Raw genomic sequence first — 24,549 nt, forward strand, 5'->3', positions numbered from 1 at the left:
CTGCTCAGCCAGAAGCTGGGCTCATGACTGGCGAGCCCAGCGGCAGTGGCGGGAGCCTCTCCCGCCTCTGTGGCAGTGCTAATGACCCCTTGGGGATCTCAGACTGCGAGAGGGCACAGGCTAAGCTGAGGGACCCCACACCCCCCCGCTAGTGGACGAATGTTGTGCACCAGGCCTCTAGTTAAAATAATAAGATGTCACTAACCTGTTAGAATGGCTTCGTTTAAAATTTAAAAAGAATGATTTCCAGATGTCTGCCATTCACTGAGAGTGAACACAGGAGCAAGGGCAATTTTAAAGAAGCGATGTTTAAAGTAGTTCCACACAAAAGTTTGAGATACCTAAAGCATGTAGGAGAAGCCTGAGCTGAAGACAGAGCTTTAGGAATACTTGATATATAAATGAGAGGTAAAGTCCTGGAGTGGGTAAGTTTTCCAAGCAGAATGTGTAACTTAAGATGAGATGAAGCACAGGAAAAAGCCATAGGGAACATCACCATTTAAGGGACAGATGGAGAAAGAAAGGTCCAGGAAATAGAGTAAGAAGGAACAATCAAAAGAGGCAGAGATGATGTTTTGAGAACTCCTAGAAAGAGAGAATGGTCAATGGTGTCCAACACTGCAGATATGACACATAATATAAGAACTGCAAAGAGCTTCTTGGATTTTTATCTAAAAGATCACTGCTGACTTTAACAAGTATGATCTCACTGGAGTAGTAAGAACAAAAGCAACCTGGCAGTGGAGGAAGGAATTCATGGGGGATGAAGAAGGGCCAACAAAGAATTTATTCCATCCTTCAACAATCAGAACTCTGAAGATGGAGTGAGAGCAGAGGTTGGGCAGGGAAGAGAATGATTACATATTTAAGAAAGTGCTATTTTTTTTTAATGAGAGGAAAATAAATAGCTTTGTATTTATGAGGGTGCATGAGGACTGAGAACCAACAGAGGCAAAAACTTAACAATACAAGTGAGAAAAGAGCAGGTAGTGGCACAAACATCCTAAGGCCTTGGGAGGATGTCAAATTCGAACCCCGAGACAACAGAACTCAGAACTAGAAGAAGCAAATACCTTTGTGGGTCCTATGGAGAGAAGCTGAAGGAGAACTTGCCTACGTGGATGTCCATTAATTAGCAAACGAAGGTGTGCGCATCTCTTCTAGGGGAGGATGATGGACTGGGCAGAGGATAAGAGATGGTCCCCACATGTTCACATTCTACTTTATTCCCCCATCTACTCTGAGGCGTATGAAGTTAAAAAAAAACAAAAACACAAACACATTATCCAGCTGGTGTGGCTCAGTGGTTGAGTGTCAACCTATGAACCAGGAGCTCACGGTTAATGCTACATAATATATCCCAAATAAAATAACAATTGATAAGATTGTGTGCCATCTATAAATCCTCTTTTCTAGCTATATCTGATTACATTTCGGTGAAATAGCTTGCTGCCTGTAGTTGTTATAAATTGGTCTATCATTGTAATTTTTAATTTGGAGCACTGGAGCAAAATAGCCTGTTTCCTTTAACCATTATCAAAATATTCACTTGCTTTCATTATCTGAACACTCCACTAAGGCAACCAAATCATAGCTCCAAATATAAGAGGTCAGGAATATGACAATCCAAGAACTGAAAAAACAATCATTTGGCCTTGGAAAATCAAGTTTAACACAGCACAGTAAAAAGTGTCATTAATATAAGTTTAATACATACACATTATCTATATATGGTTGTTTTTATTTTCCCCATTGTACAGGTGAGAAAAATGAGAGTTAGAGATTAACTTTCCAACTGAACACACTCAGTTGATAGAGAAACAGAAATTAAAAGTATCATTTTCTTATCCTAAACTCTTAATACTGAAATCATTTTCCCTCATAAAATATTGCACTTTGTTAGTTTTTCACGAGATTCACATACATAAAGTAATACTTTTGTCCAGGCTCTAATGTCTATACACAACAAAGTATAGACATCAAGAGAGTAATTAGAGTTAAAAATGAATGCTATCTGGGGAGGATTCGCTCATTCCCTATATAATTTTTTTAACAACATTCTTACTTTTTTAGTCCATCCCATGAACATGGGAGCTATGGAAGATATAGCTACAGGTAGGAGCAGAGTTTGTAAAAACAAGTTTACTGAGTATCCGTTATTGAAAAGCTCTGTGCTGTAGGCATATACGGAGGAGTCCCCTATAGAAGCTGGGAACCTGGAGCCACCACATTTGCTCCAGTGACTTATTATTGCTCAAAACCTGTTTAGAACTTCTAGTGTAGTCCCAATTGTGGAAATTGATTCCTTGATGAATATTTTCATTCAATCAATATCTTTCCTTCTCTGCAGACCTATGGGTGGGATCTGGAACTTGATTATGGAAACAATAAAAAAATCAGTCAAGTTATTGTTCAAGTCTGAAGAGGCAATATAACTTTATTTTCTTTTGTTGATTTTAGAGAGAGAGGAAGGAAAGAGGAAAAGGGGGGGGGGGGGACAAGAGAGAGATTGGTTGTTCCAGTCATTTATGCATTCATTGGTTGATTCTTGTGTGTGCCCTGACTGGGGATCAAAACCACAACCTTGGTTTACAGGGAAAATACTCCAACCGAGCCACCTGGTCAGGCCCGAAGTAATTTTTTTTTTATTCTCGCCCAAGGACATGTTTTTCATTGATTCTAGAGAGAGGAAGGAAGAGGGAGAGAGAAACATCAAGAGGCTGCATCCCATACACACCCCAACCAGGTATCAAACCCACAACCTGGGTATACGCCCTGACCTGGAATAGAACCTGAGACCCTGTGGTGCCTGGGACGATGCTCCAACCGACTGAACCACATGGGCCAGAGCAATACAATTTTTTAACATGACTGGTTCTCTGGTAGGCTTTACATTATTTCAAGGCAATTACACAAGTCATTTCTAAAAGTGAAGCTGCCGAATAATCTGTATATTGGATGGATCCTCAGTTCTATCCTCTTTAAATCTAATGAGTCATATTGTAACTTGCTTTATTCGTGGTCTAACTACCTACGCTTAGTGCTAAAATTTATTGTCCCCTGAGAGCAGGAGGCCACATTGAAGAACCCTATTTTACTTCTAAGTTTATAGTATATAAACAATACGTTTGATATACACAGTTTAGTTTCACTTCCCTGCTAATTTTTTCCCTGTTCTCTCTCTCTCTCTCTCTCTCTCTCTCTCTCTCTCTCTCCATTGACACATTTTATTATTCAAACTCACTTTTCAAAAACCTTGTACCAGGTTACTTTTTCTTTCAAAGGGTTTATTTTGTGGCCTGGATTTTGAGAGTGAAAATGTACTAGCACTAACCCTGCTTAAAATGGGGATTTATCACACCATGAAAACCTCTCCTTCCAACCAACTTCCAGTCTCTGCCAGGGGGCTTTCAGCCAGTTCAAAGAAGAATCAAGTGACATTTCACGGTAACATCCCCAGCTCACAGAATCTTATCTGGCGACGCGTGCACTTTAGATTGTAGCTGAAAACAGGCAAGTTTGCCCTGCCTCTGGCCTCACTCCAAACATTGGAAATTTTAGAACATGGTGCTTTTATGCTGAAACATTACACACGCCCCAGAGTGCAGAAGTGCTGTGTTCTCACTACTGCTGTGTTAGGGAGAGAGGGGCCGAGGGAAACCCGGCTCCATAATAAAGTGTGTGTACTTGGGTGGCAGGAAGGGGGGAGGAGAGGAATGGACCCCTGAAAGGCATTATTCAATTCAGGCATCTTCCGGCCTGGAGGTGAAGAAAGACAACACTGAAGGACTTGTCAAATGCCTCCTACCACTAACACCTAAGAACTGAATGAAACAGCACTTATCACTGGGACTTTAAAAGCCACGTTGGAGTCTGGAATAAATCCCTTTGTCTGCGATGTTTGGGCCCCAAGAATCAGAAGAAGGCAAGGTCTTAATTCTGACCTGGGACTCAGAATTCTCTGGATTAAATGCTTTAAGAGAAGGTTCCCTTCCCTTTCTTTCTTTCTTTCTTTTTTTTTTTTTTTTTTTTTTTTTTGAGTCTCCTTTCTAAAGCAGCTTTTTCCCAGGAGGTAATTGCAAAATCCATTTGTTCTCAATAAATATTTAGAGGATCACGAAAAGGTAAGTTCCTTGCAACCCACAGCCACCGTTCAAATATAAAGAAATGAACCCAAAAATGTATGCCCTTTAGCCCCTGGGATAGACTGAGACAGGTGATGGGAAGACATCCGTCACTGATTAGGCGATGCCAACAAGGTCGACCTCCCACCACGGTTCCTTCCGCCAGGCAGCCAGCGCATCTATTCAGCACCCACTATGTCCGGATGAGCTGAGCGGGCGCTGGGGCACTACTCCTCGGAGGCAGCCCTCCCTTTCTCTCCCCTGACATTTAAAAAGCCTCAGAGATAGATGCAGATTCACCAATAGAAACGCATTCAGAGCAACCATTAATTTAATTGTTCCAACAGAAATAAACCAGGCCCACCTCAGGTGCCGGAGAGGAGGTGCGGGACCCAGTTCTGCCATTGTCTGGGCCGGTCACTTGGATGCCACTTGACCGTCTGAGCTTCGGGTTTTGCCATTTACAGAATGAGGGTGGAAATAAATTATCCCCGGGCCCCTCTCAGCGTTTAAGCTTCTACTTGTCCAAGATTGTAGGGAGCCTTTTGTGTCCAGCACTCCTGTGTACCCTAAGGAAGCAGTTCTCTCTCTCTCTCTTCCTCTCTCTCTCTCTCTCTCTCTCTCTCTCTCTCACACACACACACACACACACACGTCTCAGCCTCTTGCCCTGATTATTGATTATGTGTTTCAAGTTCTGTTCCCAGGTGATCCCAGGTATGGCCGTGCTCAGAGAGAGCAAGTTTTCTTGCACGTGAGGCAGGATTTATTCGTGCACCGTTACTACTGAGTACTGCAGTTAGTTGGCTGCCTTTACGTGTCTGAGCAACGGGGGGAGAATCTCATTCATAGATGTCAGCTCTCCTTTCCTTTGGGGATGGGGAGGTAGCTAGCTGGAGAGGACACCAGCAGCCCCCTGATGTGAAGAGCTTAAAGATGTCCAAGGGGAAACTGCTTTCCTGGCAAAATGTCTTAGGCTCTGCCGGGCGTTCTGCCGCGGCACCTCCGCGCTCCGCTTTCCCGCCGGGAAGGCAGGCAGTGCACCTTTGGGGCTCCGTGGCCACCCCGGGTTCCCGTCCGGAGCCCGCATGCTGATGCCGAGACCCCCCCCCCTCCCAGGCGCACCCGAACCTCCGCAGGAGAGCGCTGCCCTCTAGCGACCGAAATGAGAAATACAGGGCGACCCGAGCGGGTCCCCGGGAAGGTTGAAGTCCTGGTCAGTCCTTTGCAGAGGGCGCTTCTGGCTGGGAAGCCCTGAGACCCTTTCTCTATGTCTGGGCTCTGGTACTGTCTGTGGTTTCTCTCCAGAGCCAGGAGGGGTAGATAGATACAAAGATGGATGGATGGATGGATGGATGGATGGATGGATAAACAGATGTATGACGGTAAATGATAGACAAACCGGAAGGTAAATGGATGACACATTATTGGTGACACATTTTTAGGGCTTGCTATGTGCCAGGAACACAGCTAAATGTGTAATTTACGTAATTATTACATTTACGTATCTCCGGCACATTACCTTTGTTCCCATTTCCAAATGGGAAAACTGAGATCTTAGACAAGATAAATAACTTGCCTCCTGGCAATATTCCGTGGAGCTAGGAAGTGGCGGAGCGGGTCTCAGTGGACAACCCCGCCTCCACCGTTGGCTCTCAGACCCCTCCCGGCCAAGAGAATGTGCGCGCCCCAGGCCCTGGATGCCCTGGGTACCGCGTCCCTCATCCCTCCCTGGACACTCCAATCCTGATATCACAGCCGCCCCGGCACCCCCTCTTACTGGTCAAACTCTCACAGGGACACCTCGGGCCCCGCACTGAGGCAGTGAGCGGTCCCCAACTTGGAAGACTGCCTGGGACGCTGAGTAAAGGCGCCCCCCGCCACCCTCAGTGGCAGGAGCGCATGCCGTTCCCTGTTCCCTGGCGTCCTCCGTTCCAGAAGGTTAGGCTTTACTGCGTCCACGCTTGGCAGGCGGTCTCACTAACGCGAAAGGGGGGGAAGCTCAGTCTCGAGATTTTCAGATTCCCGGAAATTTTCCGTCATCCCTTCCTTTAGCCATTAACTGCGCACCTACTGTGTGCGTCTGACGCTGTTAGACGGTACAGCAAGGACCTCGGAGCCTAATGCAGGGACAGACGGATGGATAAAGGAGGACGATGTGCTTAGTGCCCGCGGCGAGGGCACCCCAGGAGGAGGCAAAGGAGGGGGGCAGGTTCACTAGCTCGGAGGGTCTCCGGAACATTCTAGAAATCAAAGTCGGTCCCTCTGCCATTCCTAACGCCCCACCTTGGTGCTCTCTCTGGAGCCCGTACCCCCGGGAGTGCAATTCCAGTGTCCTTCCTTGCGGGGACTTGATCTCCTCCCCCTGTCTTCCCAAATTTCCTAATTACCTTCGTTTGTCACCAGGCCGTGAGGGGAGCAGCAAGCGCCCTCTCACGCCGCCCCCTCCCCCGGGGGAGCCGGGAGCACGCGCCCGGACGGACCCCTCCCGCGACGGCGTCGGCGGGGGGTGGCGTAGGGCCTGCGTCAGCTGCAGCCCGCTGGCGATTGGGGCGCGCTCCCCTCCTTCGGTTTGGGGCTAATTATAAAGTGGCTGCAGCCGCCGCCAGCCCGGGGACGGCGAGGGGAGGCGAGGCAGGCGCTCCGAGACCTGCAGTCCAGCCCGCGGCCCCGAGGCGACACTGACCACCGCGACGGTGAGACCGGCGCCTGCCCGCGCCCCGGGCCGCGTCTCCCCCGTGCCCCCTGCCCCTGACACCTGCCTTCTCCTCTCCCTTCTAGTGTCGTGGCTGGGACTCCGCTTCTCCGACCAAGCTGCGCCATCTGAACAGCGTCAACGTGAGTGAACTTGGCCAGAGCGCTCCTTGACCGCGCGCCCTTGGGGCCGTCTGCCTGCTGGGTTTTATTCCGCGTCTCATTGCATGGGGTTCCCAACCGTCTTCCTGTTTGTGACCCGGGTCAATGTCAGGCCTCCCCAGGCTCCCGCTTTCAAGCATTTGGTCTTGGCTCTTCCCTGCAGAATCTTGCCCGGAGCAGCATGCGCCCAGTAAGAGAGCCAAGTGCTCAGAGCAGCCCCGGGCTCGGGGCGACCGTGCCAACCTGGGCACCGGGAGGTCATCTGAAATGTCCCGGGGCCTCTCAACCCCGCCTCGGTCGGGCGGGCGGGGTCCCAGGCGAGAACGTCCCTAGGAGCTCTTGCTCTCTAGTCCCACAAACTCCCGGCTGGGACTGTCCCGGCGAGGGTCTCTCCGAGGGGACCGCTTGCTTTCGGGCAGGCTCGGAGTTCGCGTCCCTCTCTCCCCGCAGCCCATGGCGCGGTTCCTGACACTCTGCACCTGGCTGCTTGCGCTCAGCCCCGCGCTCCTGGCGACCGTGCGGGCGGAATGCAGCCAGGATTGCGCCACGTGCAGCTACCTCCTGGCGCGCCCCACCGACATCGACCCGCTGGTGAGTGTTAGCGCGGTGGGTGAACCAGTAGCGGCCACCGCACGGTGCGTCCTCTGATGGCAATCGGTCGCGGTCTCTGGTGACTTCGGTGTCTCGACTGTTCCCCTGAACGCTGACCCAGGTCCCGCTCTAGCTCTCAGCTTCGGGGACCCACGACTACCTAGGGACCGGTAAGGGTGGCCATGTCCCCACACAAACCAAGTTTGTTTTCACCTGGGGGATATGGGAGCCCCGATGTGCTCTCTTCAGCACCTTGGAGAGCACTGCGTTGTCACCTCACCTGTCCCAAGGAAGATGCTCAGTCACCCCAACTCCTACCATCCCACTAAGGGACCCTTCCACACACCACCATCCTCTCATCCTGCCTGCAGGTAATGTCATTTTTTTATTAGTGACATTTTTGTCGCCTTTTTACGTATTTCATTTCTCTAGCCCGGTTAACCTCAGGTCCCTCAAGCCCTTTCCCTTCAAAGATCTAAGGGGGAGGGAGGGGAGAGCAGAGAAGAGAAAGAAATTGGCAACCGTCTCACGTACAAGTGACGGTGGAATTCAACTGCTGTCATGTCTTGATGTGCTTTTGTAAAACCTACTAAGACAACAGTTTGATGTGCCTATGGAAAAGGCACAGGAGAGGTGGCCAGTGTCCAGAGAGGTGGCAACAAAGAAAAGAAAAGGACTCCACTGGGCCTTGGGGCACGGGGGAGCTGAGGACAAATGAGCTCTTATTCTAATCATAGTCCAGGTGCTCTTGAATCACCACCATGCTCTATGGATCCAAATCTCCGGATGTGGGCAGCTTCATTTTAACCAGCTCCCCTGGGATCCATTTGCACTCCTTGATTTGTTGAAATTCTGTGATGACTTCAACAGCTCAGTAGAGAATCATGTATTCATCCGAGGAGTCAAGCTCCTCACTGGAGCCTTTGCAGACATTTTGCTATGTAGATGCATAAAATAGGGACACCAATCTCAGGGAAGTATTCCACAAAATCCAAGGTTCCTAATTCAGGTTAAAGGTTTGTTTCATTTGAATTACCTGATTCACTTCCTTTGATATGTGCATGTGCTAACATGGCCTTGAAGAGAAGACATATAGTGGGGCTTTATAATTAAACTACAAGAAAAATATTGCCTCTTAATTAGGGGTAAACACACCTTCATCCATCTTTTTTTCTTCTAATTGTTTTTGGTTTAACTGATTTGTTTTGTATGGGAGCTTACATTTTGGATTGTTATTTTATCTCTGACAAAAGGCTTTCTCGATGACTGTGTTGTTAGAATTACAGTGGTAATGGAGTTTTACCTTGGATGCAAAAACACATATGAGAAGTGAGATTTCCTAAACAATACCATGGAGTAAAATCAATATAACAGATATTCATTGCCCTTCTACCACATAAAAGACACTCGTGCTTGGTTCTGTGGCAGATGCAAAAATTCATAGGCATGTTATGATTGATGTCCAAATTGAATTTATCATCTAATATGACCTTGACCATAGAACACCGAGTGTGATAAATATAACAAAAAGCGCATAGACATATATAGGAGCATGTAAATTCACATTACTTTTAAAAATATGAACCTGTTATTCTGATTATCATTATTTGTGTTTTAAGAAATCCTAACATTAGAAAGCATTTTGGTAATAGTGTACAAAATATTCAACATTAAGTTTTGGTAAAGAAATCATTTAAATTATATTTTAGAATAAAAATATTGACACCTGAACATCTTAAGTTCTTAATAACATTTTTATTTCTTAATCAGATATAAAAATAAACAGGATCACTTTAATCCGGTCATCTTTAGGTTTTTATATGTATGTATTTTTAATTTTCTTAGGCGCAAAACAGTCATTAAAAGTTGATTAAATATGTACCCTAAAGAATTTTGTTGCATTAATACACCTTTTCCTATACATCAGCAACTAAATGTTAAGAAAAGTAATATGAATAAACATTAGCATGTGTATAATTTCATATGTGATCTCATAACTACAAATATTTGGTTCAAGATGATTAACTCAGTTTTAATCAATTCAGGAGGAAGAAAAGCAAAACCTCTACTTTCACCAAATAAGTATGTCATAATCCAAATAATTCATAGGATTTAAATTGAATTTTTAGAAAGTCTTTTTTCAAACCTATTTTAAATTGGTTATTTTTCTAAGATTGAAAATGTTTGCAGGAATATTGGATACCATTGCAGGTAAATATTAACAAAAGAAAGTAAAGAAACCTTATGTCATTGGTATTGATTTTATGTAAGACAAGAAGATAAAAGGAATTTTCGGATAATGTCCCTAATTAGGTAAACAGAAATTTCTCCCTTTTGATTAGAAAAAGCTCAAACGAAATGAAATTAACAGTGAAAATTTATCTGGTGAAATTAGATTGTGCAGGCAGTCAACCTAGGTTAAAATTGGGTGAAAAAAACCTTTTACGGTATTGAAATGGCCATATATATATATGCATATATATATATCCTGTTAAAATTCAAAGAAAATTTCTCATTTGTTTCAGTTCATTCTTCACAATTTTTCTAAATCCATATCCCTTTGATTTGCCTATTGAGTGTGATGAAAAGCTTTAAATAAGAAAATGGAGAGTATTATGGGAGTGCTCATCTCGAAGTAAATACGTTGTGGTCCACGCCAATCTGTTCATTTCACAGAATCAGAAAAGCCTCTTTTTATTCTCAAATCGAATTCTCCTCCCCAGGCTTGCACCCTGGAGTGTGAAGGGAAGTTGCCTTCTCTCAAAACCTGGGACGCCTGCAAGGAGCTGCTGCAGCTGTCTACGCTGGAGCTCCCTCCAGAGGGCACCAGCGCCTTCAGAGAAAGCAGCCGGCCCGAGGAGAGCCATGTGCTGGCCAAGAAGTACGGGGGCTTCATGAAAAGATATGGCGGCTTCATGAAGAAAACCGATGAGCTTTCTCCTCTGGAGCCAGAAGAGGAGGCCGAGGGAGGTGAGACCCTTGCCAAGAGGTACGGAGGCTTCATGAAGAAGGATGCAGGCGAGGCTGGCACTCGGGGCAATTCCTTAGACACCCTGAAAGAGCTGCTGGGCACAGCGGACAACCGAGAGAGCAGCCCCCACCAAGAGGCCGGGGATGAAGAAGTGAGCAAGAGGTACGGGGGCTTCATGAGAGGCCTGAAGAGGAGCCCCCAGCTGGAAGATGAAGCCAAGGAGCTGCAGAAGCGCTACGGGGGCTTCATGAGAAGAGTGGGCCGCCCGGAGTGGTGGATGGACTACCAGAAGAGGTACGGGGGCTTCCTGAAGCGCTTCGCCGATTCTCTGCCCTCCAACGAAGAAGGTGAAAGTTACTCCAACGAAGTTCCTGAAATGGAGAAACGATATGGAGGATTTATGAGGTTTTAATACCCTTTCCCATCAGCGACCCCAGGCCCCAGCAAGCCTTCCTCCATCCCCCAGTGAGAGACTGCCTCGCTAATCGTGTTCTGTTGCCATGTGTTGCCTGCATTATATAGCTGACTTTATTGTCTGAATAACTACATGACCTGAAAGCTCTCTTTTCAGGTTCTGTGATCTTTTGAGAGTCTGTAAGCTCAGTATTGGTCTGTGGCAGCTGTCTCGTTTTCGTGCTAAAATAGTTTTTTGTCACCTTGTCCATTATTTTTGACAACACGCCAATAAATGCTTACTTGTTTATGCATATAATAAACCCATTACCCTGAATGCATAACACGCTTGCAAGTCTCTTTTTCTCCCAGGCCCTCATTCACCTTTGGGTTTCAACAGTGAATCTTAAACGCAGAGACAGTGAAACCATCTGCTTTCGACAGAGTCACCACTAGCCTCCTTCTCTTCCTACAAGGGTGGCTGCAAAAACAGTTTTCATTTAATTTCTTATGTATGTGATCTTAGATGAGTAAACACATTAGAGCAAAAGAAAATGTATTTCCACTCTCATATCTGGAAATCAGATGCGTGAAGAAAACGAAAGCCTGAAAAAGAAACTAGCTATGCCCTCATATATAGGAAAATCTGCATTAACATCCAGATGTGTATGTCTCTCTTCTTCAGTGAAGTATTTTAGAAGTTAATAAAAAAATTAAAGATAATTTAGCCCCATTTGAATGACAGTGAAGACCAGAAAGGTTAAGTAGTTGGTGCGAGCTTCCCCAGCAGCTGAAGGATAGAAAGAGAATTAAGAGCCCAAACTTCTTGCTCCCAAGCAATGTCTTTCTCGCTCTAATTCCCTATTGCTCATCCACATCACTACCAAGAATTGGAAGAACTCAAAACCATATACCATTCATTATTATACACCCCTCCACCACAGCCACAGTGGGTGCTCCAATATCTGCTGAATGAATATTTGAATGAATAAAGTAATGAATGAAGAGATTTAGTGATGGGTCCCTGGAAAATGTATTATGGATGTTTTATAAGGCAGATTCTCATCACACAAAGCGCTTATGAATATTGCATATCAATTAAACCACAGAGAACAACATTCAGGTACAAAAAAAATACATTTTCCCCTTTTTCTAATTGAAACTACCTACAGCTAAACTAACCACTGAGTCTTTTATCCAGGACCCTACCCATCCTCTCCTTTGTGGTCTTTCCCCAAAAATCAGGGTTTAGCAGCTGAGAAAAACAGAGGCAGAAGCTCTGCTCTGCAGTCCGGTCCTGCAAGCACCTGCTCTATTCTGAAGAGGCAGCTCTGCTGTCCTGGGCAGCCCAACCCGGCCAGGGTTCTCAGGACTCCACGTGGACACATGCTATTGGGAGACCCACCTTCTCCTAATGAGTGCAAGGGTCCCCCCCACCTCTATTCACAGAGCCCCACCAACACCTATCTTTCTGATCCTTAGCAGCCAACTTTTCCTTCCAGGCCAGAGCCCTCTTTTGAATGAGAGGTGCATGTAATGTAGGTGTTCAAAGCAGAGCAGGAAGAAGGTGACAACCAGCAGCTGGCCCTTGGAGATCAGTGTCAGGAGCATGAGGCCTGATGGGCTGGGACACATCGGCGATATGAGGTCTCTATTCAGCCTTAGCCAATCGTTTCCCTTGGAAATGACAGCCCCTTGTTGCCAGACTTTTCCAGAGAAACCTGAAACCTAGATTTTCATGATAAAATCCCAAGATTTTAATCTTGCCCGTGGATTCCATTTAAAACAGAGTTATGGGTGAAAAAGGTGAACAGGATTGAGAAGTACAAATTGCCATTTATAAAAACAGTCATGGGGATATAAAGTGCAGCATAGGGAATAGAGTCAACAATATTGTGATAACTATGTATGGTGCCAGTGGGGTTCTAGACTTATTGGGGTGATCACTTCATCAGGTATATAAATGTCTAATCACTATGTTATACACTTGAAACTAACATAATATTTCTCAACTGCAATTAAAAATAATTTAATAATAAATAAATAAGTAAAATGCTAAAAGTAAAAAATAAAACAAAATCCATCTGCAGGTCAGATTTGAGAGACATGGAGCTAGTCTTTAAAAAAAAACACAAAAAAAAACTCACTTAATTCTCTCCCTAAGACAAAGGACTCCTAAACCTTGGAAACAAGAACCTTATTGGAGACAGTAAGAGTAAAATGCCCTGTCCCTTCTTGATAAGTTAATAATAAAATTGTTTTACAATAATACAATGTGTGCACGTACATAATCTCATACAACACGTTTGAGGAAACACAATTTCACACTCAAATGAATACATTATTTTTCAAATCCAGTGCAGTTCTTTATGCAGGAGCCCTTTTTTTCTATTTGAGTTAGCTGTGCAGATCCAGCTAAAACACAGATGATTATCTGTCCCTCTATTTCCCATCTGTCACCTCTGCTCAGGGCACAGCGATGCCCGGGTGGGACAGGTTACTTACCTTTGTACTTCCCCACCCCCAGAATCCCTGGTGGAGAATAGAAACCTAGAGATGTGCCACAAATGTTTAGGGAGGGAAGGAACAGAGGAGGGGGACGGGGGAAAAAGAGAGAGGGCATACACAGAGGAGCAAGGAGGATGGGACACAATGGCTGCTTCTCTTTAGGTGATTGTGAGGCTGCCTGCTCTAGCTGGAAACACCAAATGAAGCAAATCCTCAGCGCCAGGCAGACCTTTAAAATAAGTACCAGCTGTTGTCCACAAAATATGACTCTAAGGGGGCTGTGTAGGCTTTCCCGTGTTCCCAAATATCTCCCATGTTGCCCACCCTTCAGTCTGAAATGCCATCATTCGAATGTTTGCCCCTTTAAAGGCTCTGATTTTCAAGAATTTCCTATTTAAAGGCAGTATGGAGGTTCCTCAAAAAATTGGAAATGGAACTCCCATTTGACCCTGTGATCCCACTACTAGGAATATATCCCAAGAAACCAGAAACACCTATCAGAAAGGATATATGTAACCAGATGTTCATAGCAGCACAATTCACCATAGCTAAGATCTGGAAACAGCCTAAGTGCCCATCAGTAGATGAATGGATTAGAAAACTGTGGTACATCTACATGATGGAATACTATGCTGCTGTAAAAAAGAAGGAACTCTTACCATTTGCAACATCATGGATGGAACTGGAGAGCATTATGCTAAGTGAAACAAGCCAGTCAATGAAGGAAAAATACCACATGATCTCACTCATTCATGGATAATAAAGACCATTACAAACTTTTGAACAATAATAGATACAGAGGCAGAGCTGCCTCAAACTGATTGTCAAACTGCAGTGGGAAGGCCAGGGAGGGTTGGGGGGCAGGAGGGAGGGGAGTAAGAGATCAACTGAAGGACTTGTATGCATGCATATAAGCATAACTAATGGACATAAGACACTGGGGGGTAAGGGAGGGTAGGGGTTTGTCAAGGGCGGGGGGGAAAAAGGACACTTATGTAATACCCTTTGTAATACTTTAAGCGAAAAATAAAAAAAAAAAATTAAAAAAAAAGAAAAAAAAAAGAATTTCCTATTTAAATGCTGAGGGCCATTCACCTAAGAGTCACTGGGTTCTGACTGTGAGAGTACATGCTCAGCACAGGTGTTCTGGGTTCTGTAAACTTGGAAGGACTAGGATTAGAACCAGCCTGGCTAGGGCTTCTGGGTAGAGGGACTGGAGTCCAAAGTAAGATGAATTCAAAGCCTATACTTGAGTGGGTCTCCAGAAAACTCTGTGTATGCTGATTGGAATACAGATCAACCTAACTGCAGGGGGCACTGCTGCTCCATTCTGGACCTCTTCTAGTCCTTGGCTCCTAACTTCAATTCTACTCCTTTGGGCCTCCCCAATTCCACCTTCAGGCTTGAGTCCTGGGATGGGTTCCTTCTGAGAGTTGATAACTCTGTGAACTGTGTGTGAACTCTGGGGCCAGGCTGCCTGGGTTAAAATCCCAGCCGGCTGTGTGATCTGCAGCTGTCCTTGACACACTTTTCTCATCTGTGCCTTCTTAGGTTGGTGTAGTAAGTAAATGTGTTAACATGTACAAGAAGCTTAAACCTAGGCTAGCATACAGTCAGCAGTTACAGGGTTAGATACCGCTATTACTCAGTGTCCCAGTTCTTACATGTAGGTCTCGATCTTTCCCCCCTCTTCTTGCCGCCCCCTGGGCCTCTCAGGGACCAGGTGCTATCTCACCCGGGTCTTTCAAGGCTGAGATATAACCTGTGCACCTCAGTCCTGGTCAGACCCTGAGAAGACCCAAAGAGAGGGCTTCCTCTTCTCCTGATTGTGTCCCATGAGGCAGAAACTGCATTTTTCTGTTAATGCTCATCTTCACTTTTTCAGTTTTCTCCTGCAAACATGTAAAACCCATGTAATGAAAACATCATACAAAAAAAGGCGTAAAGCGTCTGAGCCTTGAGCTCAGAAGACCGAGGAGGGGTGCACAACTGTGTATACTTTGAAATTTTGAATACTATGAATATTTATGGGGGTTTTTTTTCTTGAAATGTACATAGCACTTCACATGAATCAATTCATTCATTCAACAAATCATGGAGCCAGCTACATGGGTATCTGGTGGAAAAGCATTCCAGACTGAGGGAACAGCGCTCAAAGGGGAAACATGTGGATAGCAGAAGGAACAAGACTTAGGACTTCGTGTAGGTATGAAAGGAGCTTTGGGTTTTGATCTCAATGTGATAGAAAACAATCCGAGGTTGAGAGCAGGTCAGTGACAAGACAGGCAGCCGTGTGTAACCCTCAGTGTCTGCCATATCGAACAAATGTCCTCACTCCTCGTTCTTCTGAGAGAGAATGCATTAAGTGTCTGTCATCGTTTTGCAGCCTTCAAAACATCTTGGGTTACCTGGAAATAAAAAATTTATATCAAACTCTCATATTTTATAATAAAAATGCAATAAATAAATATTCCTTATCAATTCCTACACCAAAGAAGTAGAACTTAAAATGCTCACACATTGCTTAGAAAATGAAAAACAAACATCAAAAAGCATGCAATTATATTATTGACTGGGAACATGTGCCTCTACAGAGAGGGGGTGCAAAAATCCCATCAGCAGAGAGAGCTTAGCAATAGTTCAAACATACCCATCAATGCCAAGTGCTGATACTTTTTCTCTTATCTTTTTTTAGTCAAGCATAACATATCTACAGAGGTGTCCACAAATCACAAATGTACTCTCACTGAATTGCTATGAAGCAAACATACCCAGGAACCACCTCCAAGTCAAGAAATAGAACATCACTAGACCCTGTTCATGCCCCCTCCAAATAATTAGCTCTCTCTTCTCCCCAAAGGTAACCACTCTCCTGGCTTCTATGACCATAGATTAATTTGCCTATTTTAAATCTTTTCTATAAAAGTAAACATACTTTTTTCTAACTATGTGTTTCAACATTATACTTATGAGATTCATCCATGCTGTTGCACATAGCTGTGGTCTCTTATTGTTATTGCCATATAGTATTCCATTGTAGAAAAAGACTGCAAGTTCCATTCTATTATTGATGGGAGGCTCAGGTTGTCTTCTTTGGGGCTATTGCAAATACTACTGCCATAAACATTCTCAACCACATGGCTTATCACATGTGATACCTTTCTCTTGGGTGTATTAACTAAGAGTAGATTTGCCAGTTCATGGGGTATGAATGTGTTTAGCCCTAGTTTATAATGTCAAACAGCTTTTAAAGGGTTTGTCCTCCTAACCACATTGTAAGCCCCACCAATACTGGATTGTCAATCTTTCTTAATTGTAGCCATTCTGTTTTAATTTATACTTCTCCAATTACTGAGATCAAGCATCATTTTATAGGCTTATTACCATTTGGGTATCCTTAGTTACTCTTTTGCTTTTCAAATGTATTTTTCAAATTGTAGATATGAACTATTCTTCTGCTCTGTGGTAAATGGCCTTAAACCATGAAAGAAATGCAGAAGTTTTTCTAAACTATAAAATACCCTCGGGCATCAATTATAATCTATACAAACCTGTTCATGACCCTGCCCAGAGACTGACTCCATGACATTGCTAGCCAAATACTGGCTTTATGCTGTTCCTTCCAGGCTCAGAACATCCAGATATGGCTTTTGGTAGAGCAGCCCTACCCAACTGGTGCTTTCAGTCTACTGGGTCTTCCTGTGGGCTCCCTGAGATTAGCAGAACTGGCAGTCCTGGGGGGACCACCCTCTGCAAGGGGAGGACAGACCATTTCTAAGGGAACTCATAAGTTTCTTAAATTTTATTTTTCAGTGGTAGGTTACATTCAATATTTTCTTATATTAGTTTCAGATGTACAGCATAGTGGTCAGACAATGATACACTTCACAAAGTACTCCCCCCAATATGTCCAGTAACCACCTGGCACTATACATAGTTATTACAGTAGTATTGACTATATTCCCTGTGCTGTACTTTACAAGCCCAGGAGTATTTTGTAACTGCCAATTTGTACTTCTTAATCCCTTTATCTTTTTCACCCAGCCCCCACCCAAACCCTCTCCCACCTAGCAAACCTCAGTCTGTTCTCTGTGTCTATGAGTCTGTTTCATGTTTGTTTGTTTATTTTGTTCTTTAGAGTCCACCTATAAGTGAAATCATATAGACTTTGTCTTTGCTTACTGGCTTATCTCTCTTAGCATACTACCCTCTCTGTTTATTCATGTTGTTGCAATGAGAAGCTTTCATTCTTTTTAGTGTCTGAGTAATAATTCATTGTATACCCGTACCACAACTCTTTTATCTACTCATTGATTTATGGGGAATTCACAGGTTCTGATGATCAAGTTGTTTCAAGGAACAACTTGATGCAGACAGGCACTATCTTCCCTCAGCCACTAGTACTTGCCTCTCACCTCATCCCTAGGGGAATGAGGGCCCTCGTTGCTCTCTTCCCTGAAGAACCCTGCAGAACTGGAGGGCCTCTGGCACACTCTCTGCCTGCTGCCAATTTCCCCGACCCATTTTGGTATTAATCTAGAAAAGAAATTGAAATGAAGAGGGAGTTGCAGACATGAACTGAAAGAGCCAACCTTCCAGAATTCCTCCTTTAATTTATCAATCAAGTATAGCAGGGCCTTGATAACATTGTTTTGTTCAATATGTCATTATAGCATTGATAAGATGCTGTACAAATTTAACTCATGTTTATATCAACTAGCCTGGGGCAAAATTGGTTTCATTGCATGTCATTTCACTCAAAGTCGAAGAACTGAGTAATGACATTAAGTGAGGACTTCGTGGAGAAGGCTACATCTTCTATGAATATAAAAGGGCTAAGAAAAGAGGAGAGGCCATAGGTGGTCATGCAATTTGAAATCCACATTGAGGCGATAGGACACTAAGCTCTTGTTAAAGAATTGGCTGATAGGGCAGGACTTCAGGTGAATTTGAAGTGGGTATAGAGAACTTACCCAACCAGCCATTTTTTCCCCTTTTCACTGCTTATTTATGGAAGAAGTATTTATGGAGCATATGCCCTATTCTAGGCCCAGGAGCTACAGAAAATGAAAGGCCTCCCAATTCTCTGCTTTCTCAAAACATATATTCAAATGTGTAGAAAGAAGCAATAAACAACAAAGGAAGAAGGTAGTTTGTGAGAGTTCTAAGTGCTATAGTACTTGTTGTTTGCACAAAAATTCAAACAAATGAAGAACTATACAGTGTTAAAAATGAAATTCCTCTTTCATCTCCCATATTTTCCACAGTTAAAAGTTTGGTGTTAACCCCAAGAATATTCTTTTCACTAATGAATATACACACATGCATGCATGAACACACAGTTTTATTGTTAACATGCATAAAATAATTCTAAATATATTATCCTGCTACCTTTTTTTTTCACTTAATGTTTGTTGGCACTATTTCAGCTTTAACATGAAAATCCTCCTGATGTCCTTTAACTACTGGGTGGTATTGTATACCATGTATGCTTTGCTTTCTTTAAAAAACTCCACTAGTAACTAAGTTTTTCACACTACAAACCATGCTGCAGTAAACATTCTTAAAGCATGTGTGTGTGTGTGTGTGTGTGTGTGTGTAGTTGCTATCAAGCAGAGTACTGCGCAATCCTAGGGGAGGATTCTAAACCAGCGATTTTAAAACTTTTTCGTCCCATGGCACACAAACTAATTACTAAAATTCTGAAGCACACCAAAAATATATTGTTTGCCAATCTGACAAAAAAAATAGGTACAATTTTGATTCATTCACACCGATGGCTATTAATGTGTTGGCTGTTGACATTTTTTTTTTTATGTGACAACCTAAGGGAAAAGAGGTCAATGCCCCTGACTAAATAGTCAGGCATTGCATATTTTATAAATTCTTGTGACACACCATTGTACTGCTCTCTGCACACTAGTTGAATATCACTGCTCTAAACACTTCTGCCCATTATACCTCTGTATCAGATACAGGGCAAGATCAGCTTCAATAGCAGGCACCAGGCCAGCACAAGGTAATTCACCTACTTTCACCCTTCTCGCGTGGCAATAGAGGGAACTCTGTCCCCTCCCCTAGAGAACAGATGGTGCAGTGGGGTTGGCCAGGTTCATACCGCACACATCTCACCTTAAGCAGAGACAAAGGAACACTTACTGGGCATGAATCAAGGAGAGATATTCCCACACAAGGTGATGAGCTCTTATCAAATGGTAATCTCTCTCTCTCTCTCTCTCTCTCTCTCTCTCTCTCTCTCTCTCTCCTTGCTTTATTGCACTAGCTACAGCCGCCAAGAAATTGCAATAGACATCCTTACCTTTATCCATATCTTAGAGGGAAAATATATAGTTTTTCAGCATTAAGTATGATGTTAGGTATAGATTTTACATAATTGTACTTTATCGTATTGAAAATTTCTCTGTAGCATGAATTTGCTGAAAGTTTTTAAGTAGGATGGATGTTTTATTTTACCAAAATTATTTACATTACCTTCTAAGAACTGTTTTATCTGCATCTCAAAATTTGATGTTATTTTTATTCAGCTCAAAATTCGTCTGATTCCCTTCTGGTTTTGTGTTGTTTGGGTTTTTTTGTACCATGTTTTTTTTACAGTGAGTTATTTAGTTTCCAGGTAGTTGGGGATTTTCCAGATATAATTTTGTTACTGACTGTTAAAGTTAATTCTATTGTGATCAGATAACATATCTTGTATCACTTGAAAATTTTATATTACTCAAGACTTATTTTATGGCCCCAAATAGTGTCTACCTTGATAACTATTCTGTGTATTGTGCACTTGATGAATAAAGCATCCCCAAATGTCATTTAGATCAAGTATGTTGATAGTGTTGCCAAGTCTTCAAAATCCGTACTTGTTTTCTGTTTCTCTGTTCTATCAATTAGTGACAATGGGGTATTCAACTTCAGATATCATTGTCTAGTCCTCCTTGCAGTTCCATTGGATTTTACATCATTTCTCTTTTAAGAGCTGTTATTAGGTATATAGCATTTAGGATTGTTATATACTCTTGATTAATTGATTTCTTTTTTATTATGAAATAACCCTCTTTAGTCCTTGCCTCTGTTTATATTTTGTTCATCAGTTTATTTTGTTCATTAGATTTCCAATATAAGTGAGATAATATGGTATTTATCTTTCTCTGACTGTCTTATTTCACTTAGCATAATAATCTCCAGGTGGATTTATGCTGTTGTAAAGGGTAAGAGTTTCTTCTTTTCATAGCCACATAGTGTTCTATTGTGTAAATGTACCACAGTTCTTTTATCCACTCATCTACTAATGGGCACTTGGGCTGTTTCCAGATCTTGGCTATTGTAAATAAACCTGCTATGAACATAGGGGTGCATATATTATTTCAAATTGGTGTTTCAGGATTCTTGGGATATATTCCTGGAAGTGGGATCACTGGGTCAAAAAGCAATTCCATTTTAATTATTGAGGAAACTCCATACTATATTCCACAGTGGTTGCACCAGTTTGCATTCCCACCAACAGTACACTGAGGTTCCCTTTTCTCTACATCCTCCCCAGCACTTGTTGATTTATTGACGATACCATTCTGACAGATGTGAGATGATATCTCATTGTGGTTTTATTTTGCATCTCTCTGATGGTTAGTAACACTGAGCATTTCTTCATATGGCTATTGGCCATCTGTACACCCTCTTTGAAGAAGTGTCTATGCAGGTCCTTTGACCATTTTTTAAAGGGACTGCTTGTCTCTCTGGTGTTGAGTTGTACAAGTTCTTTACATATTTTGGAGATTAGCTCCTTATCAGAGGTATCATTGGCGAATATGTTCTCCCATACAGTGGGTTCCCTTTTCATTTTGTTGATGATTTCTTTTGCTCTGATGAATATTTTTAGTTTAATGTAGTCCCATTTATTTATTTGTCCTTTATTTTTCTTGCCCTAGGAGTCATATTGACAAAATTATTGCTCTGAGAAATGTCTGAGATTTTACTGTCTATGTTTTCTTCTAGGATTTTTATGGTTTCACAACTTATATGTAAGTCTTTTATCCATTTTTAATTTATTCTTGTGTATGGTGTAAGTTGGTGGTCTAGTTGCATTTTTGGCATGTACCTGTCCAATTTTCCCAATGCCATTTATTGAAGAGATTGTCTTTTTCCCATTGTATGTTCTTGTCTCCTCTGTCAAATATTAATTGACCTTATAGGCATGGGTTGATTTCTGGGCTTTCTATTCTGTTCCACTGATCTATATGACTGCACGTATGCCAGTACCAGCTGTTTGGGTTACAATGGTTTTGTAGTATAGTTTGATATCAGGTATTATGATACCTCCAACTTTATTCTTGTTTCTCAAGATTGCTGAAGCTATTCAGTGTCTTTTTTTGTTCCATATAAATTTTTGGAGTATTTGTTCTAGATCTTTGAAATAAGCTGTTGGTATTTTTAAAGGGATTGCATTGAATCAGTAGATTGCTTTGGGTAGTATGGCCTATTTTAATGAAGTTGATTCTACCAATCCAGGAACACAATATATTCTTCTACTTTTTTATAGCTTCCTCTATCTCTTTTTTCAAAGTCCTGTAGTTTTCCAAGTATAAGTCTTTTATCTCCTTGGTTGTCTGTTGTTGTTTTTCCAATTCCTTTAGGTATAACATTAGGTTGTTTTTTTGAGCTTTCTTTATTTCCATAAGTAAGTCTGTAATGCTATGAATTTCCCTCTTAGGACTGCTTTCACTGTGTTCCATAGATTTTGGGTTGTTGTGTTCTCATTTTCATTTGTTTCAAGGTACCTTTTGATTTCTTCCTTGATCTTATTGTTGACCCATTTATTGTTTAGTAACATGGTATTTTGCCTCCATGTCTTTGTGTGTTTTTCAGTTTTTTCCTTATTATTGATTTCCAGTTTCACACCCTTATGATCAAAGACAATACTTGGTATGATTTCAATCTCCTTAAATTTACTGGGACTTGTTTTGTGTCCTAACATGTGGTCTATCCTAGAAAATGTCCCATCTGCTGCTTTGTAGTCAAATACTCTGAAGATTTCAATCAAATCCATCTGATGAAGTGTGTCATTTAAGGCAATCATTGACTTCTTGATTTTATGCCTGGAAGATCAATCTATTGATGTCAATGGTAAAATCCCCTCCTATTACTGTATCACTGTCTATCTCGCCCTTTGTGTCCATCAAGATTTGCTTTATATATTTAGGTGCTCCTTTGTTGGGAGCATAAATGTGTACAAGGATTATACCCTCTTTTTGGATTGCTTCCTTTATCATTATGTAGTGCCCTTCTTTTTTTCTCTTACTATAACCTTTGCTTTAAAATCTACTTTGTCAGATATAAGTACAATCCCTTCTTTTTAATTGGAATGGTTAGATTATTACATTCAATGTGATTATTTATATGAATAAGTTTACATTTGCCATATTAATAGTTGTTGTATAGTTGTCTCATTTGTTCTTTATTCTTTTTATTCTTTCACTGCCTACTTTTGGATTAACTGAGTATTTTTAATTATCCTATTTTATTGCCTTTGTTCAGTTATTAGTCTTTGTTTTTCTTTTTAGTGGTTGCTTTAGGGCTTATTGATGTTTGTTTTACTTGTCACAGTCTACTTTCAAGTAATAGTATATCATTTCACATATTGTGCTTTCATTACCCATCTCCTCACTTTTAATGTTATTGTTTTCATACATTTTTTCTACCTATAATGCAAACACCACAATATATTGTTATCCTTTTTGGCTTTACATGCTAATTATCTTTTAAAGATGGTTAAAAACAAGACACAAAAGTACTTATTTCCATAGAACTCATTCCTTTGTGTAGAGTCAGTTCTTCACTTGGTATCATGTTCTTCTTACATGTCAGATGTGCTCTATAGTTTACATTTCTTGTAGTGCAAATCTGGTGGTGATGGATTCTTTTACATTTTGTCTGTCTGAAATAGTACTTTGCCTTTGTTTCTAAAAAACATTTTAACTTGGATTTGATTCTCATTTGATTGGGTTTTCTTTCTGTGTTTTAAAGATATTGCTTCACTGTCTGCAAAACTACATTTCTTACAGTAAGTATGCTGTCATTCCTATCTTAGTTCCTTTGTTTTATAAGATGTTTTTTCTTCCTCTAACTGCTTGTAAGAATTTCTCTTTATTACTTGTTTTTAGCAATTTGATTATTATGTGCCTTGGTGAATGTTTCTTCATTTGTCTTGTGTTTATGATTTGTTGCATTCATTGAAACTATGGGTTTATAGTTTTCACCAGATTTAGATAATTTTTTGGCCAATATATATTCAAATATTGTATTTTGTTCCTCCCTACATCATTTTGAGACTCCAAATATACCTATATATTTGTCTCCTTGAAGTTGTCCCACAGATCACTGGATGCTCTGCTAATTTTTTTTTCAGAACTTTGCCTCTGTTTCAAACATGATTAGGCACTTTACCTATATTATTTCCTTTTCTCTCACAGCTAACATATAAGTTAGGTAATGTGATCATCCTATTTAGAGCACTAGAAGTTAGGCAACTTGCCCAAGATTACATAGTAACAGGAATACCTGTTTCTAACCTAGGCAGTCCACATCCAGGGTTCTTGTCCATAGCAAAAGAGAACACAGATAACATCTAGGGAAAGCTGTGGAAACCACGCACTCCTCTCCTTCTCTAGTTTGCCTCAGGGATATGTCACTCAACATATCTCAAAAGTAGCCAAAACCGGTTTGGCTCAGTGGATAGAGCATTGGCCTGCGGACTGAAAGGTTCCAGGTTCGATTCTGGTCAAGGGCATGTACCTGGGTTGCGGACACATCCCCAGTGGGAGATGTGCAGGAGGCAGCTGATCGATGTTTCTCTCTCATCGATGTTTCTGCCTCTCTGTCCCTCTCCCTTCCTCTCTGTAAGAAATCAATAAAATATATTTTTTTTAAAAAGTAATATGTGATCATAATTCATAAACATACTGTCCAAGTCCTTGTACTGCTCTTCCTAAAACAAGGTATCTAATGCTGGATGGCATCAACCATGAGCTTTAAAGCTTTCCTGGTTCCTATCTCTAGCTGTCATCCCAGGTCCCAGGAAGAGCTGAAAGAGCAACT

The 24,549-nt window shown here is 42.1% G+C and overlaps 1 protein-coding gene across 1 annotated transcript; it reads left to right on the forward strand.

Annotated features, from left to right (window-relative positions):
* The first annotated feature begins 6,693 nt into the window (after positions 1 to 6,693).
* Positions 6,694 to 11,279, forward strand: PENK (proenkephalin). Its single transcript, XM_070392205.1, has 4 exons — positions 6,694 to 6,820; positions 6,906 to 6,962; positions 7,431 to 7,571; positions 10,295 to 11,279. The coding sequence occupies exons 3-4, from the start codon at positions 7,434 to 7,436 to the stop codon at positions 10,952 to 10,954; spliced, it is 798 nt and encodes a 265-aa protein (XP_070248306.1). The 5' UTR covers positions 6,694 to 6,820; positions 6,906 to 6,962; positions 7,431 to 7,433; the 3' UTR covers positions 10,955 to 11,279.
* The last annotated feature ends 13,270 nt before the right edge of the window (positions 11,280 to 24,549 follow it).

Source organism: Myotis yumanensis, unplaced genomic scaffold (assembly GCF_028538775.1).
Source record: "Myotis yumanensis isolate MYYU_CA2020_CCGP unplaced genomic scaffold, mMyoYum1.0.hap1 SCAF_15, whole genome shotgun sequence".
In the NCBI taxonomy this organism is placed as follows: Eukaryota; Metazoa; Chordata; class Mammalia; order Chiroptera; family Vespertilionidae; genus Myotis; species Myotis yumanensis.

Bases quoted from the DNA above. Each gene is read 5' to 3' on its own strand.
- PENK (XM_070392205.1), top strand. From the start codon at position 7,434: ATGGCGCGGTTCCTGACACTCTGCACCTGGCTGCTTGCGCTCAGCCCC. The intron at 7,572-10,294 runs GTGAGTGTTAGC...TCTCCTCCCCAG, and splicing joins CCACCGACATCGACCCGCTG to GCTTGCACCCTGGAGTGTGA.